Here is a 20,008-nt window from a genome sequence, read left to right as displayed (position 1 = left end):
GTTTGCAGGTACTTGCTTATGGCAGGTTATGTTTGCTTCTGTACTAAAACAAGAAGAAAATGTTTAAACAAACTTACCCCCCCCCCCAAAAAAAATTGTTAGTTTTACCTGAAGACAAAAAGTTGTATCATTGGAAGTCAGGAACAATTAGTTTCATCTATTCTGAAAATCACTCTTCCTCATTGGTTTGTGTTTGATATATAGTTGATGACTAAACACCCAGCAAAACGTCTTGGTTGTGGACCTGAGGGTGAGAGAGACATCAGGGAGCATGCCTTCTTCAGAAGAATTGACTGGGAGAAACTGGAGAATGGAGAGATTCAGCCTCCTTTCAAGCCTAAAGTGGTAAGATGAGCAACCTTCCTTTTCCCTGGACAGTGAACTATTTAGTGTTGGACACAAAGCTGAATTGTAAGACCATGTGTGCATCTTTGCATTGCTTGATGATGGGCTAGACAGGAGTACTAGTAGCAGAGATTGGCAGCACATTTTGTACCCAAACATACTTCAGCATGCAAACATACTTTTGCATATACCCAAACATACTTTATTAAAGCTGCATTCATCCTGGTCAAACACGTACAGAAGTTCTCAAAACATGTGAATGAAGGTAAATGTATGTTGCAAAAGGGTTGAGCTACCAGCAAAGCCAGGCTTAGAGAATAACTTTGTCTTGTTAAGCTCTCTTTAAATGAGAGAGCTTTGAAAATGAGAGCTTTGAAAGACCCCAAATTATCCTCCAGTTTAGATCAGGGGTGCCCAAACCCCGGCCCTGGGGCCACATGCGGCCCTCGAGGCCTCTCAATGTGGCCCTCAGGGAGACCCCAGTCTCCAATGAGCCTCTGGCCCCCCAGAGATTTGTTGGAGCCTGCACTGGCCCGACGCAACTGCTCTCAGCGTGAGGGCGACTGTTTGACCTCTCACATGAGCTGTGGGATGAGGGCTTCCTCCACTGCTTGCTGTTTCACATCTATGATGCAGTAGCAGCAGCAAAGGAAAGGCCAGCCTTGCTTTGTACAAGGCCTTTTATAGGCCTTGAGCTATTGCAAGACCGTCATTCATTCATATAAGTTCATCTTTATTATATGCATTTATGTATACTTATGTAAATGTATTCCAATTTTAAATGTAAATTAGTTCTTTTTTTCCCCGGCCCCCGACACAGTGTCAGAAAGATGATGTGGCCCTCCTACCAAAAACTTTGGACACCCCTGGTTTAGATCAAAATCTGAACTGGACACTAATTCCAACTTCCTTTTCCCCCCTCTTTCTGCCACCAATATTCTTTCCCTTTCTAATTACTTGTCAAGAAGCAATGGGAGCAGCTATAGCAGTATACAAGAACAGGTGGTTTATTTTATTTATTAAAAATATTTATATGCCTCATCCCAATGGAGGCATTCAAGGTGGATTACAGTGACAATTTTAAAAACATTTAAAATACATCAAAACAAGATAATATACAACAAAAGGTAGTCCAGCCATGTAGTTAACAAAAATTCACCCAAAAGGGGGTCAACCCAAACCAGAAAACAACAGTTTTCAGTCTCCATGGAAACCCATGGAGAAAGGAAGACAGTCTCAGAAGTGGAAACCCGCAAATGGAACGCCACCATGGAGAAGGTTCTCCCCTGCATTTATGTTGTTGGCATCCTTCATTCTCGGAAGACTATGGTATCGTGCTCTGAATAGTGGTTCTGGAACAGAGTGTCCTCTCCAGTGCACGAAGCCTGTGTAAAGTAGATATGGAGTAGATAACCCATGCAGCCAATCCCCCCTCTCCACATTGCTGAAATGGTCCAGTGGAAAGGCAGAAACCAATACGGTTGGTTCCAGCGGTGTTGCAGGAGTTGCCAGAACATGACTGTGTTCAGCCATGAGCTGCCTCAGGGTCTCCAGCTCTGGATTTTGCCTCGAGGTTGACTCCTGAAGCCTTTTCCATAACTGGATGTAGCCACAAGGCAGTGGAGGTTTGGGATCAGAGTTTTCCTTCTCTCACATGAGCTGCCTTCCCAGACTGATGAGTCCCATCTACCCGGTGGCTGTTTAGTTGCCTCTTACAACAAGTACAGCCAAACTGAGGACCTATTCTTATCCCCCAGCCTGCATTTATGTCAGCTGTGAACCTCTAACAATGGTGCCTTCCACATTTCCAGCTGATCTGAGGAGACAGACCATTTTGTGCAAAGAAAGGCAGTCCTTCAGATACCTTGGTCCTAAACCATATAAAGCTTTGAAGACAATTACTGTTGCCTTAAGTTGCACCTGCAAATGACCTGACAGCCAGTGCAATGGAGTCAAACCACCCTGTGGAACCACATTCATCACCACCTGAAGTTTCTGAATGGTCTTCAAGAGCAGTTTTGGTCCTTGAAATGCTTTGTGTATAAACACTGGTGTATGCTCAACATACAGAGAGCCCTCGGTTTCTGTGGGGGTTCCACTGTATGACCCACCGCAGATACTAAATTCCATGGATAAAATGGCCGGAGGGCCTCAGAACATTTTTGGACACAATCAGAAGTCATCAGCACAAACTAGAAGTACCTTCTGGTCCAATTTAAGGAGCTTCTGAGGTGTGGGGAAGCCGTGTGCGGCCTCCCTGTGCCTCAGAAAGTCATCGGAACAAACCAGAAGTGACTTCTGATCATGTCCAGGAAGTCCTCTGAGGCCCTCTAGCAGTGGGCCCGGCCTCTGCAGTTACTGACATCTGTGGAAGTCAAGCCCAAAGATAGGAGAGCCCACATGTATTACATATGAGAAGTTCTAGTCTCAAGGTGTTTAGTACAGAGTCAGCTCAAGACCTGAAAAGAGCATTCTCTAATGCATCTATTCTTAGCTGATAGGCTGGAATTCTTCCAAGTTAAAGGCTTTTGTGTTTGTCACAAAGTAGTTTGTCTTTAAAACACAGTGCAATTGTGTAAGGGTAAGAGATTATTTGAAACACTTTTCCATTTATAGCAACTCAGACATAAAATGGTGCACACTTCTGATAAATGCCACTGTAAGATAGCTATGATTCATAGCCATGGCCATATAGTGGTGTATTATTACTGTGTTTAAAAAGAAAACAACACATCAAATTTCCAACTTGAGCTTTAGAATGTTGCAGAAAATGCCCATGTTAAGCATGGAAGAGAGGGAAGTTCAGCTAGTAGGACATGATTGTGTATTTTATTGAAAATTAAAAACATTTGTTACCCATCTTTCTGCTTTCAGAGTACCTTTATAAGAAATACATATAAAGAATAATTATGTAATAAATAAATATTTATACGTATAATACACACCCACTGTACCAGTATAGTATATACCTGGGGTTGCCAGCCTTCCAACTTTAGAGCTCCTGGACCTTTAACAATATTGTAGAGGAGGGAATTTCAGCAGGTGCTGTTTGTCATATCACAGATGGCAAACAGCACCTGCTGAAATACCTGCCTCTACACAATTGTTAAAGGTCCAGGAGCCCTAAAGATGAAAGGTTAGGTATCCCTGGTATATACTTTACCAACAGTTTTGCTGTTCCTGACAAAACAGAAATTCACTGAAACCTTTGTATAACCTGTACTGCCAAACTCCAGTTAAGAGGCACCTGTCTACAGAGCAGAATTCCAGCTCATATCCCTAGCTAGATGACTAACTTTGCAGTAAATGGGTACTGTATAAGCAGTTCCTCTCCAGTCCATGCTCCTGGGGCTGCATAGCCATAGCACCAATCACTGAGTTGGAAATGGGTTTAGTCCTCTGCCTGAAAAGCACCATTGTCAATTATATCTGACAGAGTTTATACATGTTTAGCCCCAGGGACTGCATATGTTTGACCCTGGATCCACGCCTATGAGTGCAATGCTTTTCAATCATTTAGTAGCTCATCAGCTATGATATCCTCCAAGATCGAAGCCATTTAGCTATATGTCTGATATTTTTATAGCTATCGTTCTTTTAAAATAATTGGAGTACGGTCCCAGGCATTCTTGGTTATTTTTGATTCTGCATCATCACCCAGAATATTTTATTCAAAGACTACCATCTTTGAAAGTTCATATAACTGAAATAAGAGAAAATATAGATGCAGGTTTCATTATGAATCATATCATGTATAAAAGCTACTAATATTGGTGTATGTTTCCATTAGTAGCACATAAAAGTCAATATATTGGACATATTTGGTAACTAAGAGCAGTACATGTTCTGTTAAAAATATCTGAGTACAAGGTGCAGTTCAGAATAACATGGTCAGCCCACATCTTATGCACACTTTACTCTTCCAAATTCGACTATGTGTTTGGCAAATAAAAAACCAGAGTAAAACAGTTTAAATAGTGCAGGTGATTCTACCTGTCATTCGACTTACTAAATAAATGCCACAGATAGAGTGATTGGAGAATGAAGCCACTGGTGTCGCTAGGGGGGTGCGGGCCGTACCAGGTGACGCGCTAGGAAGGGGTGACACGCCCTGGGGGAGGATGCACTAACTTTGCAGGGTTAGGAGCTACTGCATCATGCCATACACCGTTGGAAGCAGAATGGCCAGCAGAGTGCAGTGCAGAAGACAGAATTGGAATAGCTCCTTTTGTTCAAAAGTTATGGCCAAAAAATCGGAAGGAAAAATGCATGGAGCCCTTTGGAAGTGAAAGTGAGCCATATCGCACGTTTACTCATGGGTGGGTGTACTTGCCATAGTCCGTTGGAAAGGGCAGGCTGAGAGGAATCCAACGATACCATAATGGTCCCAATCCAATGAATGCAGCCCAAGAAAAACACCGAGAAGCTCCCCCCTCCCAGCTGCGAGTCTGAGTCCGAAACGAAGCCACGTGGCCGCGTTTACTCGCGAGTAGGCGGACTTGCCTTATTCGGGGCAGGCTGAGAGGCTCCAAAGACATCAGAATGGTCCTCATTCAATGAATGCAGCCCCCAAAAACACTGGAGAAGGAGGTTCCTCCCTCCCAGCTGCCTCCCTCCTAAAACAAAGCAGCCTCACAGTCGTGTTTACTCGTGAGTAGGCAGACTGCCTTGGCTGGTGGTCAGGCCAGGCAAAGGGGAATGTGAGGACACCAGAAGGATCCTGATCCCATGGAGCTGCTCCAGAAGGCAGCCTCCCCCCCCCCCCCCAAAAAAAAAAGAGAGCAAAAAAGAGGCTTGAATGGTAAGGGGAAAGTTTTCTATTTTGCACTTATGAAGCCAGGTGGGTCTTTATTCTGATGTGCCCAAAATAGAAGAACTTTAAACTGGGCACTGGGGGGGGGGGGGCTGGAAATCTCACTGATTCTTTCTGGGGGGTTGTTATTGCAGGCAGACTGCAGAGTAAGCTCCATTGACCACTATGGGACTTACTTCAGGGTAGACATGCATAGGATTGGCCTCACAGGCTGCAATCCTACCCACACTTTCCTGAGAGTAAGCCCCATTGACCACAACAGGACTTCCTTCAAAGTAGATTCACTTGGTGGAACAGGACTGGCTCCCCCTTATTTAATTATTTTATTTTAATTTAATTATTTATAATTATTTATTTTAATTTGCTTGATGTTGTCACTTCTGGCCATGACATCACTTCCAATGGGTCCTGGACAGATTGTCATTCTAAAAAGTGGGTCCCAGTGCTAAAAGTTTGAGAACGGCTGCAATAAGTTGTTAGTAAGTTGACACGGGGTGTGTGTGTGTGAGACTCTACAAGTTTTCAAAATCACTAAAATCAGAGTTTGGAGGGATAAGACCATCATGTTATATATCAATCAAAGTGTAATTTCATCCAGAATACAATGAATCAAACCACATTGAAATATCTGTGTTATAACAAAAGGTACAGCCAAAAAAGCGGTGGGGGCGGGTGATGGTACATCACCACACCCACCACCTGGGGCGTTGCCCCACCCACTACATGGAGTGACGCACAGGCCTCCCACACCGGGTGATGCGAATCCTAGTAACGCCACTGAATGAAGCTGCTTTTCCCTCAGTTGGTTCCCACCTGCCCTGTGTAGTTTTTTTAAAGAGACAGTGTGTATTTTTCAAATGTAAGGAATATTCCAGGTAATTGAGTATACACAATTTTAATTTTGCACACTGACTCTGGAATGTCACCTGCTTGTAAGATGAAAGTTGACTGTTCTCTTCAGTCAGTCCATTTCAGTAAAACGGTTGCAAGTGTTTTCCTATTGGGATGCCTTTTGGGATGATGCTTGTCACATCATTTTCAGGCATCTCACAGGTCCCTTCACCTACTTATGTGATCTTGAGTTCCCTTCTAATTTCCAATGACTTCGTTATTTATATAAATTATAGGAACTTACTTTCATTTAATAATTGTGTAAAGCAAAATAACTGTGGCACAGATCTATGAAGCTCAGTGCACAGTACATTAGTGTTTAAAATTACTTTGTTGTGAAAGCTTACTGTGAGCAGATGCCATTTGTGCATTTCTCCTCATTCTTTCCTCCTCTTTCTCTTACAGTGTGGCAAGGGTGCTGAAAACTTTGACAAATTCTTTACCAGAGGACAGCCAGTGTTAACTCCACCTGATCAGTTGGTCATTTCTAACATAGACCAAGCAGATTTTGAAGGATTCTCCTACGTCAACCCACAATTTGTGCATCCCATGTTGCAGAGTGCCGTATGAAAACAGTAGACCACGCGAAGAAACCATGCAGTGAAAATTGTTCTTAGCCCTGGACTTTTTAGACCTTTGCCTTGATGATTCCATTTGGGTCTGAAAATTGTAGGGGTAAGAATTAAGGAAAGAGATAAAGGTTTACAATGACAAATGTGTGGTCTTGGGAGATCACAGCATAGCACCCAATGTATTCATCTAGGATTCACTGCTGCTTTTAGGTTACTCTTACAAAGCTAGCCTTTGTCAATGCATTTTTATAACTTCTATTGTTCCCCTTTCTACCCTGTACCTCATTCACTAAACTTTTCCCCTTAAATGGTTAATAACCAATAAGAGTTTTGTGTAGGCTTGGGAAAATACATACTTATTAAACAAAAATGTGGATCTGAAATCTTATATCTGCAGCCCTCTGGGACCAGCCCTTTCCACTGGTCTGCCTGGTGTCACATTATAGAATGACTGAATAGTAATAGGCCGGAACAAGTAAAATTGAGGGGGGGGGAGAGAGAGAAGATTGACAGAAACAGTTCAGAGTGAAATAAGAAATACTTTGATGTTAAAACGAGGTGGTACCAGTTAAAACAAATAAATGAAGATCAGGTCCATGACAGCTTTTCAAATCAGTGGATCAAAATAGAGACAAATGTTGAGAGTGGAAAAAAATGTTGAAGATGAAATGGGGAAAAAATAGATATGCAGAAGTAATGCTAACTAGAACTAGTGATGAACTTGCTCGAAGGTAAAACTGCATAATACTTATACATGTATTAATTTTAATCTCCATGAGATTATACTGTGATCCAGGGTGCCATGTTACTACCTAATTTGCATCACTATTCAGATTTATCCTTAAGTCAGTTCTAACACTTTGTTTTGAAATTTTCTTACTTTGACTGAGACAAATCTGCAAACCCCAGACTCCTTAATTTGTTCCTATTTATTTAGTAAACTGCATGTTAATTTTAGAGTATGGAAAGTGTTTGTACAGTAAATTAATAGAATTATGGGGTTCTGAATCACTCCTTGTTATTCCCAAAAAATTAAGGAGAAAAAAGTAATTTCAATAAGTATCATTGGTTTAAGAGCCCTGGAGCCACAGAAAATCAAAGGTCACATCCAGAGTAATGCTTCCATGAATGGAAGTGTTCTCTATGAGTGCAAACTCCCTCTAAGAACAGGAGGAGAGTTTTGTTCGTGCCAAAGGCCCTTCTACAAGCAGGAAGGGCCCTCTGTGTGAATGCAATGTTCCTTCCATATTCAGAGGGACCTTGTATGTACTGAATGTGCTTTCATTCATGGAAGCAGTATTCTGGATGTGACCCACTGTGATAATTAAAAGGCAACTGAAGGTGATTTTTCAACTAAAGTTGTTGTGGTTGAAGATGAATACTTTTCATTTTTTTTGCAAATGCATCATGCAATGCATGTTTAATTGATTATTCACTTAATAAGCATTAAGTGAATTGTATCAAGTATAAAAAAGATATAAAGTTTTATAAGACACAGCTGTGCTATAATTGTGAAAGACCTTATTCTGGATCACCTTTTATTTAGATCAAGCTTTGTGTTTATTTCTGCTTTTTCAGTTTGGGGGGTATGTGTGTGCTTTTGTTTTTTGTTCTCCTCCCCCCCCCTTATGTTCTGCATAATATCGATACTTTAGGGAAATCTTTGCTTTATCCTTGCTTAGGTCTTCTGATATCTTATAATGGCAACCTGCAGGCTTTGTACAAGGTTTGGTCCACAGTCAAAAGGGTGAACATACATTTTCCATACACACAGGCATTTTTTGCATTGTTTTAAAACGTCCCCCACAAGCCACAAACTCCTAAATAGAAATTTTTTCCCTAGATTTCTCTTCACCATAGATCTTACACCAAATTCCCAAATCGTTTTTCTTTAATCTTAGGCAGTGCAATGAGTGATTTGAAGGTTTTGTGGGAGGTAGGAAGGAACAGATTTGAACAGAAAACCCTTTGTCTGCATCCTCAGAAAATGTACCTTTCCCTCTTTTTAGTTGTGGCTGGAGTTAGGTGCTTATTACATATTTGTTGATAGCAAAAAAATGGAAAGAATAGTAAGTTCTTTTTTATCCCCTGTAGCATTTGTCACTTTATATAAATTGCTCAAATGTCCCCTCTATTTATTCTTAATAGAAAATACTGATTTTGAGATCAGTATCAGTAAATAAGATTTACATTTTTGACACTTGCAGTGTTGTACACTCTTTGATTTTTTCCTTTAATATTTCTTTTCTTAATATTGACAGCTTAGGTGCTAAATGTATCCATCTCAATGCCAGAATCTCACCTTGTCTCTTGTTGCATGAAGGACAATCTGCCCAACTACCATTTCTGTACCTGAAAATTCTCTCTCTAAAAGAGAAATACAGTGTATTAAACAAAATGCCATGAAGGAGAAACGAGAGGTTCCCACTTATTAAGGCATTAGTTTAACACTACAGCTATGTATATCTGAATGGTACATCTGAATTGCAAACTCTTGCCCACCTGAACAGTCTCACTCTTACCTGGTACCATATTTTAGGATCTCTTACTGGTACAGGGGAACACATACATAGCTACATATGTAGTCATTTATGACTATCATACATGTGTCTACATTGCTGTATCATCATACACAGGTGTAGGGAACCCTCTGCTAGTTTTCCAAGAAATGCACACATGTAGTAATATAAGCAGGTGTGTTTTCTCCCCATATAATGTATACATTGTTTTTCCTACACTGTAGAAAAAAGGGGGGTGAAATGGTCCCAAATCTGTATATCAGCTGGCCATGAGGATTTCAGAGGGATATCTGCTTAACTTTGGGCAAAACGCTCATTCTAGAAGTACATTGCAATCCAAGTAATTAAAGATGTCTCTACATATTTAAAACTGAATGGAATTCATCCTTATGTGAAGAATTATTTTAAGTTGCTTGGCAGAATTGAATACAACACTTTCAAGAGAGGTTTTCCACTAACAGACGGACAGCTTTGGATCTGAGCCTGTTTTGTTAGATCAGGGGAACTTATTCCCTTATATAGGAACTTATAGTACCTTTCCCCCTAGTTTACCTTTTGCACCTTGCAAAATTGACCTGCATTTAAAACATAAGAAGATCCCCACTGGATCATGCCAAAGGCCTATCTAGTCCAGCTTCCTGTATCTCACAGTGGCCCACCAAATGCTTCAGGGAACACACTAGACAACAGACACAACCTGCGTCCTGATGCCCTTCCCTCCATCTGGCAATCAGAGGCAGCCTACCTCTAACTTGCACATACCTACCATGATTTTTATTCCCACTTTGTTGCTGCCCTATTTAGCACTTATATAGACCTGCCTTTAGCACCATTTCCATTCCCTCAATCATAGAAAAGTGCAGAGACATAGAAAAAGTAAGGAGCAATGTGTTATCACCTGTAGTCTTCTGCCTGCATCCTTAGGTTACTAGCTCCGTTTATTCTGGTTATCAGTGGAGAACCAACCAAGTATATGGCAGTATCCATGGTGGAATATTGTCCTATATTATGTTGTCCTATAATGAAGGGACAACATAAAATAGCTGGAATCACCAAGGAATGTTTGTGCCATGAAGTAAGCATGCATTTCAGACCAGGAGCAGAGAAGCAGTACTGTGAATAAGAGGCATTTAAACAAAGGTCTGTGTATTTTGTTATCATCTAGAGAAATAGTATAAAAATTTAAAAATATGGTAAATTTAGGTAAACCATTCATTTGTAAAATAGATATTAAGCCATCAATTAAACCAGTTGGTGCATTTTAACTGTATTTTATAAGTATTAAACTCAGTTTTGACACCAACTCTTTCAAACAGTTGTCACAGTTTTAAAGCAGGCTAAGTATATTTTGCCATTACTGAATAGATAATTTTGAATGTTGTGACTTAACGCTTGGTGGCTTATCTATAATTGGCACACCCTTAGTAAAAGGAAGCATTCTGAAGCTTCATTTAATCAACCTATTTTTGCCATTAGGGGAATGTGACCATCTTGGTTATGGTATTCCAAATATGATGAGGTTCAGAAACTGTTCATTCAACATTCCTGAGAAGGAAGCACTTTTTGTTATTATTCACAGAAAATTTCTCCTTTTGCAAGTAGGAACACAGTCAGACCCACTCCACTGGGACTGCTGTGTATATGTTAGGGGGTACTGGTGTTATGGCACTCCCACTGTGCATGGTGCTTTATAACAGTGAGCAAGAGTACAGGAACAAGCCCTTGGGAGTTCACAGTTGAAAATCTGGGGTGTAACTGAGTGCTAGGTCATAGCGATTGATAGGTACTTAAATGCATAGTAGATATATGAACCCATATATATTACACAGGCTTACAAAAAAAATTTTAGTTGCCAGGGATGTTTGAATGAATTTAGGATATTTTTGGGTTGCTGAATCCAAAAATGGCATCAGTTTTGCCCGGTTGGCTCTAGTTTGGGGGGTATGGCATAGCCACCTTATATGCCAATTTAAGCAGCACCCTCATGAATGTAAGGTGGCTATGCCATACTCGGGCAAAATCAATGCCATTTTGGGATTCAGTACCCCAAAGATATTGAGGAACAGGTCTAAGGCAACAAAATGTGTGAAGGCCTGTGTTATACAATGAACAGACTTTGTTGCTGGGCCATATTAGTGTTTATCAATTGTACCTCTGTGTTTTTAAAATGCACATTGAAGCACTGCAGCATACAATAATTTGCTTTAGTTCCTTTCCTGCCTGGCAAAGATATTCATATTTTCATAAGTACCTTCACTTGCTGTGGGATTTGTTCTTGCTCTTTTCAAGTTCTAGCAATGGAATAATGTGGTGTGCTCTTCTGGATATAGTTGCATTAATGACCACACAAGTAAGGCATTCCTTGCTTTGGTCTAACTGGGAAGTCACCAGTTTATGCAGAAGCATGGAAACATGTTAACAAAGTGGTAAGCATTCAGAGAGTGCTGCTAGGCCATGACAGAGAAGTCTGTTAGTTTTACACATTTTTGCTCAGCCCTCAGGTGTCCCCATCTGGTCCCTGTTGTGTATAAGCAACGTTGGACACAAATGGCTTAACGCCTCCCCCACTAGTTTCACTAGCATCTGTGAAAGCAAGTACTCCCTAACCCAGACCAGTTTAAGACACCTGCGTGCTTTAAGCAGAATATTAAAATGGCGCCAGCCAACACACATCAGTTGCTGCATGAGTTGATCCTAGACGGATAGCCGCTGCACTCCTATTTCTAACCATAGGAGCACTGCGTATTTAAGAAGCCATTATCCACCTAAATGCAATAATGTGCTTCATTTGAAGCTCAGCAGATGCAGTAGATCTTTAGCCTTCCGTTTCAAATAGTCTATTTAAATTAAAGGAATTTTTACTGACTAAGTGTTAATACCGCGTATCAAAGTTTGGCAAGCAAGTCACAGAACAGACCGCTGCTCCATTATTTTACAGTTCGACCCATTCATGTTTACTCAGAAGTATGTCCCATTCTGTTCAGTGGGGCTTGCACTCAGAACCATTTTTTATAGGATCCTAGTCTAAATCCTGATCATATCTTCTTGGAAGCAAATCCCACAGAATTCAGTGGGACTTTCTCCCAGGGAAGTGTGTATATGATTACTGGTGTTGCATGCTTTTTGCATTGGGAGACAATATATGTCTTGGTTAGGGTTGTTTAGGCATTCTCCCCAATGCTGACCTATATCAGCAGGCTCCTCCAAGTTGAGAGCTGCATGCTTTTTGAAGGAGTATGTAAGGGATAGCCTGCATTGGGACCTCAGTGTGTATCATGTTTCACATAAGTATTCACGTCCAGTTATCCAAATGCAAGTAATTCCCTCTCAGCCAAACTCAGCACAGGTATGCCAATATAAGAGGGGGAAAACATTTACAGTATTTGATTTATAGAGGTTATGCTCATCATGGAATTTGAGGAAGTGTTTGTGATTTGTCATACATGTTGCTTTAAAGAATTAAATTGTCACCAAGTTATTTTGGCCTCTTTAAATATGTAAAATATCTCTTATTAAGAAATCAATTGTAGTTACATTCTGTTCAAAGGAATGTTTACTTGCAATATAGTAAAATTACAAAATCTACTGGATAAACCTCTTTCCTTCAAAACCATATCCACCACATCTATTTGAAATGCTTAAAATAAACTGACTGCAATATAGCGCTGGTAATTATGTATGACTTCTTATCAACTGATAACTGTGCCAGTGAAGCTTGGCAAATATACAGCCTTATAATGAATAAGCAAGCATGCACTAAAGACCTCCTGATCACATGAAAGTCTTTTTTGGACAGAATTGAGTGAGTAGGTGTTCTTAGTTTTATCACAGAGCCGGAATCTAGGAACAATGGACTACTTTTCTCAACTCTGCCAATGACTCCCTCTGTGGCCTTGGGCAAGGTACTAAACCCTTCTGCCTCAGTTTCCCCATCTGTAAAATGGGGATAATAATATTTACGATCCCTCACAGGCTATTGTGAGAGCGTTTTAGTTATTGTTCCTGGTACACTTCTAATGTGAAAGTTCTATTAAAGGTATTAAGTGTTTTACTATGGAATCCATGTATCCAATGTACATGGTTTTGCTGAATATGCCATGCTCTTTATACTTTTTTATACAACTTTAATAGTTCTGCTGAAAAAATATCAAACTTTGTCCTAACAGATTTCTTATAGGATCTGGAGTACAGCTTAGCTCTTGTGAAGCAAAGTCCTATGTAGGGCGGCTGCTGCCACCAACTCATGTAAGGCACAGTTTTTCCTACTATTGAGATTCACAATAAATACATGTTTTGACAGCACTGTTTACAGGAAGGGAAAAATTTCCAGCTGTTACAGTATTTTGACCCCACAGTTTTTCTAGCAGTGTTTAATAAACCCACAGGAAAAGGAAAAATTGCCCCATCTGAAAGCAACTGATTCAGTCAACAAAGTTCACTTGCAGCTGATAATTCATTTTGGTTCAGATTTGTCCTTTTGCAACAGGTCATTACGACTCCTTGTGGAAACTGGATTTGATTTTTATTAATGGCCAATGAGCAGAACCACAGTCTTGATTCAATATGATTCTTTCCTGCTGAATCTTATTTCTAGGGGGCACAAATTTCATTGGATATTTCTTTTGTGAAAGCCCCAATGAAACACTGTGGGAGTTGTGCAAGAGTGTTAGGCAAGATCACACACACACAAAAACCCTGATTATGCAAAGCACGAGTCCATCCATTTTCAACAAAGTACAAAGATATTTGCCCCATCCCAAAACCTCGTGGGGGGGGGGGCAGGACTTCCTGTGCAAAGCAGGTGCCACTGTGATTTCCCACTTACTAGGTATCTGAATAGTTTACCCGACCATTGAAGTAAATCGTGAATCTATTGCAGAAGAGGCAACTCCCTGTGTTCAGTTGGGCACCTGTACCCAGAAGAACTTGCTGGGTTTGACGGAAGAGCTTCCTCAGCCCATAATCCTAATGGAGTCAATTGGGCTGTGCATGTTTATGCATGGTCTTAGTCCTAGGATTTCAGTTGTATTTTTTATTTTGTATGGGTAGTGGAGTTGAATACCATAAACTATCTGTGATATGCTCCTTTTCATTACTCAGATGAATGCACGCCAGTCTAATGAAATGAAAAATGTGATTTTGCTTCATGTAAAGTCTACAATATGCAGGTCACAGGCTATGGCCAGGTGACAGCCCCTAAACTATGGCCTTTTAGAATGCATGAATGAAACTTATCACATCATGGTATTTGCTGTGTTAACCTTTCTTTTTCTCTTCCTTTTTTGACAAAAGACCTGAACCAGTAAAATTTTACAGTTTATATGAGATACCACTTTAAGGCTCTGCATTTGTATTTATAAGTGAAGGAAAGTTTCCTACTTATTTAATAATTGAAAGGTACAGTGGGGAAAAATTGAAAGGCCATTTCTTTGCAGAGAAAACTTTAAAAATATAGCAGGCAAGATTAATGTACAAATTGTTGCACTTTTCTTTAATCTTAACGATTAATCTTTGTTCGCATGACATGTTTTTGTTAAATATTCCTATGGTAGTTTGAAACCAAGTGGGTATGAATAAAGATACTTATAATTATTCTGTGGAGGTGTATCTTTCTTACACTGAAGTTGGCTCGTTGTTTTAACTAGCCATGATATCCCAATTTAAATACATTTCCCACAGTTCACTGTGTCAACCCATACTTTTGAACCTGAACCAGGAACATTTGCTTTTAATTCTCATCCAATCACCATGTGAATTTGCTGTACTGGGAGTGCAACATGCTGTTGCAATGGGAGATAAGAGCGCACATTCAACAGCCTGTCTGCACAGTTTGCAATGTCCTAGCCTTCATTAGAAATTAAAGCTGCATATGGCTCTGGCTAGCCTTTAGTGATTTTAGCTCCAGGATAGTTTAGTGAAAATGAAATTGGAGCTTCCACAGCAGGGCAATTATAGCCTTGCTGAAACTAGAGAGCCTGAAGCCTGTCTAAGGCAGGGTGGTCTTGCCTACCCTTTCAAAGTATAACAGTTTGGGTGGTTTTGGAAATCTGTGTCTGATGTCTATTAGAGAGTACTACAGACAGTGTAATACTGAGTATGAAAGATGTATTGCCCAGTCTATATTGCTCCACTATGATGGAGGGCCCACTGTCAATGCCCAAGACTACTTCTGTGGCAAGAGCCTTCATGGGGCGGGTGAGGGCACTTGCTTTTAGCTGACAGAGTCACTCCATTATCACCTCTATCTCCTCTCATGTGCCACTTGGAAGTTCCCTCAGAGGCCTCCTACAATGGTCTTGCACTGGGGGAGCCCCCCACACATGGATGAAGGGTGGGTCTGGCCAAAGTTGCAGGGTGACTCTTAGCCAAGAGAGATTGTGCTGTCATTGCTTCCTCTCTCCCATCCCAACAAGGTGACAGGAATCAATACAGTATTTTTATCCCACCTTTCTCCCACATCAAAGGCAACTCACAATAAATCAATATATAAAATAGATGCAATTAAAACAATTAACAACCAGGATCACGACAATTAAAAATCATTAAAAAGCACCAGTCCTCAGTGTCAATTAAAAACCTTCATAAATAAGGTCTTGAGACCAACCTTCTTGAAGTCTCCAGGGAGGGAGCTGTTCTTAATTCCAGGAGTAGGGAATTCCATAACTGGATCACCACCACCGAGAAGGTCCTATTCCTAGCTGCCACCTCCCTCACCTCTACTGGTGGCGGCACAGTCAGAAGAGCCCCCTCAGATGATCTGAGAGGAGGGGTGGGATTATGTGGATGAAGGCAGTCCCTCAAATACCTTGGTCCCGAATTATATAGGGCTTTAAAAGTCAAAACTAGCACTTTGAATTCAACCGGGAAACAAACTGACAGCCAGCGTAGCTACCAAAGCAGTGGTCAGACTGGGTTTATCCAACGAGTACTACAACCACACAGGCAGCCACATTCTGCGCTAGTTGCAGTTTCCAAACTGTCTTCAGAGGCAGTCCCATGTAGAGCACAGTAATCTGGATGTCACCATGATCAGATCTGAGCGAGCCAGGTATGGTCGCATGGTATGGTATAATTTTCTGTCTACTTGGAGCTCCAACCTACTCTCTTCTCTAGTTAGATGGCTATGCATGGAAACCAAGAAAACACACTAGTATCAGAGGAAAACTGCCAGCTCTCACCTCTTCTTGGTTAGCTGGTCAGTGTCCATCCCCATTCTATTCTTCCCTTCCTTAAGAATCTCAGTCTGTCCTGATAATACAAGGAGATAGGCTGTTTTATTTTCATAACTATCTCTAAGAGATTATGAATTGGCAATGAGCTTCATATTTTTTTAAAATATTTATATCCAGTTTCTTTCTGAACAGCCACTAGCCAAATAGGCAGTTGACCCAGGTCTCCTAGGCAGAAGAAGAAAAGATAAGTAGTGCCCCATTGCAGCACTATCCTTCCCCCCTTCTTTGTCTGAAAGTTCCCAACTCTCATCTCCACACCTTTGGAGATGGCCTCTTATAGATCTGTCATTTTATTTTCAAATCCAGCTCATTAGAAAGCATTACTTTTTCAATGCTATTTCTGTTCTCCAGTTCAAAGCATGATGTACATTTTCACTCAGCATCCCCTGTTGCACCTGTCCAAGTTGAAAATTTGCTTTCTTCCCACATGAGTAATGACTTTGGACAATTTCTCCCTCCTGTGCCTTAGCTGTGATTCAGCCTCAAAATGCATAATTATGCCATTCTACTACAAGTTTTGCTTCTTCTGTAGCCTTCTTTCAGATACTAAAGTTGTTGCTGCAGGGACTAAATGAGGACTTTCTGGATTTAATGGAAGCCAGTAAGACCCCGACCCTGGCCTGCCCAACACAATGGTGTCACTCCATCTCTCATTGGCTTGCACAGCTGCTCTGTGAATAACATACCAACAACCATCACAGGTACACCAAACTCTCAGGCTACCCAATCTTAGGAAACACACACACACTTTTCTCCTATGTGGAGATGAAATTACCAGGTACTGGAGTGCAGTGGTTCTCACGCATTTAGCACTGGGACCCACTTTTTAGAATGAGAATCTGTCTGGACCCACCGGAAGTGATGTCATGACCAAAAGTGATATCATCAAGCAGGAAAATTATTCACAATCCTAGGCTGCAATCCTACCCACACTTACCCAGGAGTAAGTCCTATTTACTATCATTGTTAAAAGAATATACATAGTAGCCTGTTAAACGTACAGGTCTGTAACATTTCCCTAATGCACATACCAGGGTAGTATCGAGTCTAATATATTAAAAACAGAATATTGGAATGAATGTGGACCCAACTGAAATTGGCCCACGACCCACCAAGTGGGTCCCGACCCACAGTTTGAGAAACACTGCTGAGTGCACATATAACATGCAAAACAAATCAATTTTTTAAACATGGACATTAGATTAGCCCAGACAGGGCAGAATCTTCTATTATAGGAGAGAAGCTTCTGGAACCACATCAACCCAGTTTAAATCTTTAGTGTTGTTGTTGTTGGCAACCTTCAGTCTCGAAAGACTATGGTATCACGCTCTAAATGGTGGTTCTGGAACAGCGTCTAGTTTCGCTGAAAAGGCCGATTCAGGAGTGACAATCCCTTCCACACCTGGAGCAAGTGCAGTCTGTCCCTGGTCTGTCTCCCTGGCTATGGGCCTTCCTTCTTTGCCTCTTTGCCTCAGACTGTTGGCCAAGTGTCTCTTCAAACTGGGAAAGGCCATGCTGCACAGCCTGCCTCCAAGCGGGCCGCTCAGAGGCCAGGGTTTCCCACCTGTTGAGGTCCACTCCTAAGGCCTTCAGATCCCTCTTGCAGATGTCCTTGTATCGCTGCTGTGGTCTACCTATAGGGTGCTTTCCTTGCACGAATTCTCCATAGAGGAGATCCTTTGGGATCCGGCCATCATCCATTCTCACGACATGACCGAGCCAACGCAGGCGTCTGTTTCAGCAGTGCGTACATGCTAGGGATTCCAGCACGTTCCAGGACTGTGTTGTTTGGAACTTTGTCCTGCCAGGTGATGCCGAGAATGCGTCGGAGGCAGCGCATGTGGAAAGCGCTCAGTTTCCTCTCCTGTTGTGAGCGAAGAGTCCATGACTCGCTGCAGTACAGAAGTGTACTCAGGACGCAAGCTCTGTAGACCTGGATCTTGGTATGTTCCGTCAGCTTCTTGTTGGACCAGACTCTCTTTGTGAGTCTGGAAAACGTGGTAGCTGCTTTACCAATGCGTTTGTTTAGCTCGGTATCGAGAGAAAGAGTGTCGGAGATCGTTGAGCCAAGGTACACAAAATCATGGACAACCTCCAGTTCATGCGCAGAGATTGTAATGCAGGGAGGTGAGTCCACATCCTGAGCCATGACCTATGTTTTCTTCAGGCTGATTGTCAGTCCAAAATCTTGGCAGGCCTTGCTAAAACGATCCATGAGCTGCTGGAGATCTTTGGCAGAGTGGGTAGTGACAGCTGCATCGTTGGCAAAGAGGAAGTCACGCAGACATTTCAGCTGGACTTTGGACTTTGCCCTCAGTCTGGAGAGGTTGAAGAGCTTTCCGTCTGATCTGGTCCGGAGATAGATGCCTTCTGTTGCAGTTCCAAAGGCCTGCTAACCCTAACCAAAGGAGGTCATTAGTGTCAAAGTGCAAGTATGGTTTTGGAATTTCTTCCACACAAGGTAACTGTTAAATGGTGAAAATTTCTCATCTTGTTACAGAATCCTCAACGCGGAATTACCTCCTTACCATTTTAGAATTACACTATCACTAAATACTGTATGTCTGCTTTAAAAAAAAAAAAAAAAGACTTGTTTACATTTCAATTTCCCTCTTACCACCTATCAATATTTGCAACTTTTCAACCAGCATATGAATTAAAATGCAGCCTCAGAAGCAGCCTAAACACACTATGTTTTGTTTGCAGTGGCAGTGCAATATGGCAGTGCAAGATGCAGTGGCAGGTGTACAATAATGAATTCATACTGAAGACCTGCCTAAACAAGGCAGTCCTATACAGCAACTCTTGAATACCATGAGGGAAGAGGCTCAGGAGAGACAGCTACATTCCAAGGCATCATGACCAAGAGGGCCCCATCCCATGTACATCCTCCACTGATTTCAACAGGCAATTAGAAAATTTGGAAGCGAATGATCCTTCAGTTACCTTACCCTTCAAACCATTAGAGCTTTAAAAGTAATGGACAGCACCAATAACCAGTAATGACCTGGAAATTCTGGAAATCTGGGATCTGGAAATTATTTAAGAAGAGCAGAATTACGTGGTCCAAGTATTAGAATATTTTATATACCGCTTTTCAACCAAGAAGTCCACAACAGTTTACAAAGAAAGATCAACTAAATGGCTCCCTATCCCAAAAGGGCTCACAATCTGACCCACCCACCCCTGAAGCAGACCACCAGCAAACAGCCACTAGAAAAGAGACTGTACTGGAGTGAAGAGGGATGGTTTATATATTATACTATCTCTCTCTGTATATAATATCCATACATAGGTATAGGTAAAAAGTTTGTTTCATCACCTTTTGGGCCCACTGTTTACAAAGTTAAACGCAACATTTCTATGCAGAGCCTTCAGGTACACCCAATAAAAACATGATACCCCTTCACTACAAAAGACATAGAACTTCCATTTTGGTTTTGCCATATTTCAGACTTGGAGATGCAACTTCTTGCTGCTGTGGGAAAGATACCTCTATTTTAAATACATCCAAGTGGAATAGAATCAAATCTCCTCAAACTCCAGTTCAGCAGTTTCATACCAGAGCATCCTTTAGTGGCTTTGAAGTGATTGTTGCCTTTATGTCAAGTTTATGTCCACTAATTTTCGCAACAC

General features: G+C 41.3%; 1 protein-coding gene across 4 annotated transcripts in view; it reads left to right on the top strand.

The window, feature by feature from the left end:
• The window catches only part of PRKCA (protein kinase C alpha), a 255,284-nt gene extending 240,582 nt beyond the window's left edge, over positions 1-14,702 (top strand). For all 4 annotated transcript variants that reach the window (XM_066613250.1, XM_066613249.1, XM_066613251.1 and 1 more), the window contains 2 exons: positions 205-345; positions 6,455-14,702. In XM_066613250.1, coding sequence (XP_066469347.1) covers positions 205-345; positions 6,455-6,619 — 306 coding nt within the window. In that variant the 3' untranslated portion in view covers positions 6,620-14,702. The remainder of the gene's footprint in view (positions 1-204; positions 346-6,454) is intronic.
• Positions 14,703-20,008: the final 5,306 nt, after the last annotated feature.

Source organism: Tiliqua scincoides, chromosome 2 (genome assembly GCF_035046505.1).
Source record: "Tiliqua scincoides isolate rTilSci1 chromosome 2, rTilSci1.hap2, whole genome shotgun sequence".
In the NCBI taxonomy this organism is placed as follows: domain Eukaryota; kingdom Metazoa; phylum Chordata; class Lepidosauria; order Squamata; family Scincidae; genus Tiliqua; species Tiliqua scincoides.
Note: the sequence above shows the minus strand (reverse complement) of the source record. Positions and strands in the feature narration are given on the sequence as shown.